This window comes from Triturus cristatus, chromosome 5_1, assembly GCF_964204655.1.
Source record: "Triturus cristatus chromosome 5_1, aTriCri1.1, whole genome shotgun sequence".
Lineage (NCBI taxonomy): Eukaryota > Metazoa > Chordata > Amphibia > Caudata > Salamandridae > Triturus > Triturus cristatus.
Window position 1 is genome coordinate 147248604 of NC_140587.1, and position 7316 is coordinate 147255919.

Genomic DNA, 7316 nt, shown 5'->3' on the forward strand with positions numbered 1-7316 from the left:
CATCATGTTATATCCTATTTGGTTGCAAGAAAGCAAGTATGACAGTGTTTTGTGTACACCCTGTAACTGAGCCTTTGGTAGTCAGAATTGATAAGGTTAGTGAAAAGTAGCGATTGTGATCACTTAACTGTTTTCATATTAAATATTTACGGATATTTATTTTTATTCTAGTGGCTTGCGTAATCCGTTGGAGAGCCTGGAGCTAGCGTTTTGCTATCTTCTCCCTTCTGACATGAGTTACCTCTCCGAGAGCATCCATGTCTCATCGCTGAAGAAGCTGGACCTCAGTGGCAACAACCTGTCCGATTTACTCCAGCATCCCTTCCAGAGGCTACTAAGTCAGGCTTCTTCCACCCTGCTCTACCTGGACATCATGGAATGCAAGCTCACTGACCAGCACCTAGGGGCAATAATGCCATCACTGTGTCTCTGCAAGAAGCTGCGCTATCTGGGCATCTACTGGAACCCAGTCTCCTGCCAGGGGCTGAAGACCTTGCTTCTGCATACCATACGTTTACTAGACCTTCAGCTTGTGATCTATCCATACCCAGTGGATTGTTATGATGACAGTCTGCCCAGGCACCCTTCCTTGACCCACTACCGCCATGGTATCTTCAGGCACGAAAAACTAGCCGAGCTCGCCGGGGAAATCCATCTTATGCTGGCCGAAGCACAGAGGACAGACATGATCTGGACCAGTGAATTGTACAAGGAAAATGAACTGGAGTATTTGAACCTGTAGCTGTGACTTGTGCGGCCATCCATTTCTTGAACCTGTGACTGTGACTAGAGGGACCTACCCTGTATAAACCACCCCAAAAATGAAACTTCAGCAATTCTTATTTAGCTTCTATGCCTTTCATATTTGTGCAATAAAACATGTAACTAATAGGAATTTAATTTACCAACCTCATTGAAGGGAGTAATGGCCTTTCTCTTTAATACATATAGGATGCTATTTCTATTTAAATGGGCCCCTGCTGAAAATGACCTTTAAAGTTAGGAATGTGGCCGACTTGACGTAACATGGCTTACGGACAGAAAAAGAGAAAAAAGGAAGGGTAAAAGTTGAGAGAAGGCACTTGTGGTTGCGGCTCAGCTGGAAAATCATTTTGATCACGAGTAACTGACGTCCAGTCTCATGAATCGGCACAAAATATCCATATATTTGACCAGCTGAAAAAAGTTGCCCACTTTTGTGTAAACTGGTCAAAGCGGCACAAGTTATTGGGGATGATGGTAGACAAAACCAGTTTACCATAAAACGTTTCAGAGATAGTTTTACTCGAGTACAGTGGGAAGGGTACTGGGCAGATTTTGCACAAACATGGCAGAAACAAGGGCGTGGTACAAAATGGAATCCCTTTGTGATTCCAGCTTGTCCAAGCCCTACTTCCTTGCCTTGTCTACACTTGAAACAGCGGTACTTGTACCTCCAGTTTTAAAGACCTGCTTTTTTAAAACATGAAGTCTCTATAAACTGAAATGTTGTTTTCTATTAAACCTTATTTTTAATTTGACTCCTTTTTTTCCCTGAAATCTCATTACATCGCTCTTGCACTTTGTTCGGCATTTGTTTTTTACACTTTCAGAAGAAGCCGGTCAGGGGTTTGTTTTCCCTATTTCTCTCTCGCTTGTGTTTTTTTAGTCCTTCCTTAATTTCTAGCTTAAAGTGTCTGCTTCCTTGGGGTGATGGAATCGGGACCTGTTGCACTTTACCGGTTTAGGATATGAGGGAGAAAATATTTTTAAACAATGGGACATGTGCATATAGCGGACATTCCACATGCGCGTACAGCGGGCACACTAGAGGACTGCCAAAGGGAAGCCCGTCTGTACCCATTCTCAGCTTGACCATGCCTGAATAAGCCCCTCAAATGACTTACAGCAGTGTACTGTTCCTACACTATGCTCACATAGGAAAGATACATGGAGTATGCTCCTGGCAGGGCTGTGAAAGTTAAACAGATTTCAAATATTATTTTGTGGCTTCGAAATTAACACCGCACAGAACTTAAACTCATCTAACCTCAATGTCCACACCATTGGCAATTATAAATATAATTAATATTAGAAGGGAAAGCAGATAGTAGAGCAAACAAAAGCTTTTCTGATTAATGTTCGGTCTCTGGTTAAAAATCAAATTGAATTAATTGTCTTTATTAAAGCTAACTCAGCTGACATATTGTTTCTTATTGAAACTTGTTTATCTGAGACAATCGGACCTGACATTAAGGAGGCTATAACTCCACTGTATAAGATTATCGGGAAAGATAAGGAAGGGAAAAATAGAGGCAAAGTAGTCATTGTTTTAAAAGGTTAGGCATGCTTCACTTCCAATAAAGACATCCTTTTTCTGGAAGTTGTACTTTTACTATTAAAATAAACCCTAACACCAACCTCTCGGGGGCTGTAACTTATTGCCTCCCTGGGTCCAGTGCAAACTTTAACTCAGTTGTTGGGGGATTAGTTGGGCACGTGACAGTGCGATCTGCCAACTTTATGTTGTTGGTTAGCCTGAAATATCAGATTGAACATGTTGAGCATGTAGATGCTATGTAGCTTACAGAGAACCTTGTAGGCCTTAAACAAGTGTTGAAGGCTATCACATGTTCAGTTGGACAAACACAAGACCCTATCTTTACTAATCTCTTCAGGATTAAGGTTGAAGCACTGATACCTCTCGCATGGTCAGACCATGCAGCGATACTCTTCACAATGGAACATTTAGCCGGCCCAAAATTCCGACTCCGCATTAGGGAGAGTTGGGAAATCCCGCACCTGGAGAAACAATAATGAATATTTTGGAAAGGCTCTAGAACTACTCAATTTGCCTTGGGCGGCTGACACAGAAAACAGAGTAGAAGAACTTGATGAATGGATCTCTGGCGCTCTCAGTAAGGTTTCCATAATGCAGGAAACAAGGCCTAAAAGAATCTGCCTGTCTGTACCTTGGTTCTCTGAAGACTTAGGGAAACTAAGGAGGCAATTTCTACATCTAGAAAGGAAATAGAGGCACAATTTTAGTGAAGTAAACAAGTTGCAGTATAGAAGAGCCATACCAAATTATATAACTGAGATAAGTAAAGCTAGAGCAGAATACATTGGCCATGCTATTACTAATTCTACAAACCCTACTAGGGAGTGTTTTTTGCGATAGTAGACAATCTCACCAATCTGGAGATGGAAAACACAATGATCCTCATCTCCTAATCTCAATGCAATGACCTCTTCATCTCCCAATCGCAATCCAATGACCGTGCAACTTTCTATAGCGAAAAAAATCAGGAATATGTCTCTTTTCCTCAAAACGCTGGGATTAATCAAAATATTGATGTCTTAGGAAGAGAGATTCGTAAACTGTCCCCCTCAGAAGATTTGTTACCTGTTGGGTGGAAAAAGGTAGGCATAAAGCCTTTACTCAAAACAGCCAACTCCAGATCCTCAGATGATGTGTAACTACTGACCTATTTTCCTGCTTCCACTCCTAGCTGGGAACCTGAAAAGGCTGGTTAATAGTCAAGTCATTGACAATTTGGAATTCAACCCCTCACTTGACCCAGCCATATTTTAGAGCCCGCTTTAGTACTGAAACACCCTCAGTGGCAGTGGGTGGCAAGCTCTGAAAGATCATCGACCAGGGAGGACAGGCCGCCCTGGTCCTATTGGATCTCTTTGCAACATTTGATATCGTCTCCCACACCATTCTCTTGGACAGACTGCTGGAAGCCACAATAATTGGGAAGGTACATAAATGGTTCTCCTCCTCTTTGGATAATGGAACCCAGCATGTATTTTGTCCTTTTTAAAAAAAAATGTTTGTCTTCCTCATACACCATTGGATGTGGGTTTCCTCATGGCTCTTCGCTCAGCTCATCCCTAGTCAATGTATGCATGACTCCCTCAGCAGCCGTTGTTAAATGAGCAGAGTCTGATGTCCTACTCGGGCAATGCATAAATTGTGGTATTTATAGAGCACTGTTGAGACAACCGGATAATGAAGAGTTGCTTAAAACATAACCGAGCTAAAACTGAGGTGCTGCTGTTTGGCAATCACCTGCATTGTCCCTGGCATGGTGACTAGAACAGCTTGGGAATGCTTCCATACCGGTAACATGCATGAGATCATTGGGGATCCGTTTTTACATCCATTTATATTTTGGAACCTAGATTGATAAGATTGTCTCAGTATGCTTTGTTGTCTTGGGCATGCTATATACAATTGTTCCCTTGCTGCTAGTGAGCATTGGGTAGACAGTCTTCCAGGCTCGTATTGGCTTGAGCTAGGCAGAGTGAATGCACTTTATATCGAACTGCGGCTCTACTTCACTGAGAAGCTTCAATTACTCCAAACTTCAGCCGCCAGACTGAGTCTGTTTCAGGATTTTGTGCTTTGCCCACAAGAGCGATTATGGCACTGGAATTTCCTACCTTAGCTGTAAGATCCAGAAATATGTTCCCGAAAGATATCTCTGCTCAGCAAATTAAAGCCAAGGTGGTATTTTATTAAATAAGGCACCTACTCTTTGGAAGGATCAGCTGTGCAAGCTTAAATGTACCAGCAATCAACTTTCTGGCAGCTGCTAAAAACTTGGCTGTTTTCCAATAGAGTCCGCCCTGACTATAGGTTTATGGCTTTGGTTCTCTCTTTGGGTTCGTCTAGCATTGGGACACCCGTGGGTAGCTGCGTGTGCTTGAAATCTCTAGACAATCAATCAATCAATTTAGATCTGTAAAGTAATTTCTGATGGATACTTCTACCTGACGTTTCTTCACCTATTGTATCTCCCACCGTGCTGGCTTTTGGGCGGTGTGAGTGGTGCCAACTCACCGGATGCCAAGGACAGGGGCGCCGTTAGTGTTCGAAATCGGAGCCTGTCCCATCGCCCAAAAAGCCTGCATTGTTGAGCACTATAGTCCCTCTTTCATTTCCATGATGTTGGTCTTTGTAGAAATAGAAGAGAGATAAGTAGTAAACAGATCACGAGGTGTGCTTATGCCCGGCCCATGCGCTGCAGTAAAATGTTTGCTCATGAGGAGTCAGAAAATAAAACAAAAGGTTTTGCGCGAACGTTCGGTGATTTAATTTAATTGATCTTTGCACAGAGAGCGGAGCTCCGCTCTCTGCAGCATATGGAAGGTCAGAGTGATTCAACATTTTATCCTAAGCAAGCAATGGCCTGTTAAAAATAATTCAAATGATAACGTGCAATTTTCTATTTAAGTAATGTGTTCAGGCATTTGAACTTTTTAAACGTGAATAAATGCCTTTTTTCCCCGTGTATCTCGCAGCATTAGTTCCCATAGATCTGTTTGTCCACTTTAACAGCTTCTTTAGGACTTCATTAGGGAATCTGAACCCAGGGGCATAGCTTCCATTGGTGCAGCAGGTGCAGTGGCACCAAGGGCTTGAAGGGCCCATTGAACACTGAATATTGTCGCCTTGCGCGATGCAACAGCAGGGTAAGGCCTTAGTAAATCTGGGCATCAGTGTTTAAGAAAAACAAGTGCTTTCAAAATGTATATTTTAGATTTGCTGATTACTAGTTGCACACATTTAACTTCTTCAGATAGCAGGAGCCCTGATGAGAGGGCTTGTGTTTTTTCTTAAGCTCCCTGTCTCTCCTTAAGCTTCACAGGGGATCCTCCAGTCTTCTCTAGTTGGAGGCATCTTAAGGTCGGCATCAACTTTTCAGGTCGAGGCATTCTTTCAAATAAAATGCGGGTACTGTTTTTGTAAATTGAAAAGGCATGCTAACATCGTTCCCCCATAGATACTGCCCACTTCAGTCTGTGTGATAAATTTGCAAAGAGCTTTGCTCTTGGCAGAGAGGTTCTGGTCAGATGCTCATTATGATCACTGGCACAATCGCCCCTTTTGTATGTCTCACATATTCTGTACAGGCTCTCATATTATGTGTGTGTCCCACACCTTACTATACATTATCTCCCATATGGATTGAAGTTCCATTGTGCAATAGAGCTTAGGGCTTGAAGGTTGTCTTCTATTATTATGCAACCAAGGACGTGGGGCTTTTTGTTAATTTTTGGCAAGGGGTCTGTGAAACATGGGTATGTATGTGGTATTTGTGCAGCACAAACGTAGCAAAGCGTCTGCAAGGCACTGTCCAGGATCAATGACAAGCATACAGGCAAAATGTGATAGGAGAGATAACTGGGCTCTTGGTGCAGCTGTGCACTATTATTGTTCTATGATGTAGGATTCTTTGAAGAGGTGCATCTAAAATGCTTTCCTAAATGAGAGCAGCATTTGGGGGCATGTTGTCCATGATCGTGTGCGTGGATGGTAAAGTTAGTCACTCTGTTTTTTCTTTCATACACTTCTAAGTCACCAGTCTGGTAATGTACTAGCTGTGGGTAGGCTTAGAGTTACCAGAGATGGTGAGCTTATCTCAGGTTAAGTATGGTTGGTGCTTGCAATGGTTTTGTAAACAATGCAGCTGGTTTTTAATGGGAGCTAATGGAGTTCCAACAGAATGGAGGTGATGTGAACATATTTCCTCATGCCCTAGATGAGATGTGCAACAGCTTGTAGGATACCCATACTATGTTAAGAAGAATAAAAAGGATTTTGCATAAATTGTTAGTCACGCACCAGCTATGGGCCCTTTTAGGACCCCAAAACATGCACAAATGGCAGGTATTTTTCTTTGAGAAATGTGGCAACCCTAGTTTGAACTCAAAATGTTAGTGCATATATGTAATTTGGAAAGCTTGCCACAGATTTGCACTGAATCTATGAAATGTATGTACTCTGGACATTAGACTGAAAGGGATACACAGGCCATATGCAAAGCAGGAGGAACTGAAAGATGCCTACAGGCATGTTTGTGTACAGAGATTCTATTTTATTGCAACAAAGGTGTACCACTTTTAATCTTCCCATATTCCTAGAAATTTCAATGCATTACTGATAAGTCAACATTGCACTACTATACCGTCCTCTCTGTAGCAGTTAGTTTTTTGAGAATAGTATGTAAGTCTGAATAAGAAGAGGGACAAATTATGTTATCTATTCAATAATTTGTATGCACTGTTTGCACACCTAACACATTTTATTATGAAAATATTCTCTCCATTTGCATGATCTCAGTTGGTAGTGCCTCTCTTCAACCAGGTACCCTTCTACAACTTAACCGTAAAGTGTATTGGATAATACCAATTTGAATGAAATGCCTGGTACAGTTATAATGAAGTTCAAGATCTGAGAGCCCCATCCCAGCCCTACAATATGGAATTTAGCACATCAAACTGATGCATAAATGTTGTGCATTTTTCAGGATTACATCTGGAAC

The 7316-nt window shown here is 41.9% G+C and overlaps 1 protein-coding gene across 2 annotated transcripts in view; it reads left to right on the forward strand.

The window, feature by feature from the left end:
• The window catches only part of LRRC14 (leucine rich repeat containing 14), a 62701-nt gene extending 61181 nt beyond the window's left edge, over positions 1-1520 (forward strand). For both annotated transcript variants that reach the window (XM_085604670.1, XM_085604671.1), the window contains exon 4: positions 172-1520. In XM_085604670.1, the coding sequence (XP_085460796.1) occupies positions 172-742 (571 nt within the window). In that variant the 3' untranslated portion in view covers positions 743-1520. The remainder of the gene's footprint in view (positions 1-171) is intronic.
• The last annotated feature ends 5796 nt before the right edge of the window (positions 1521-7316 follow it).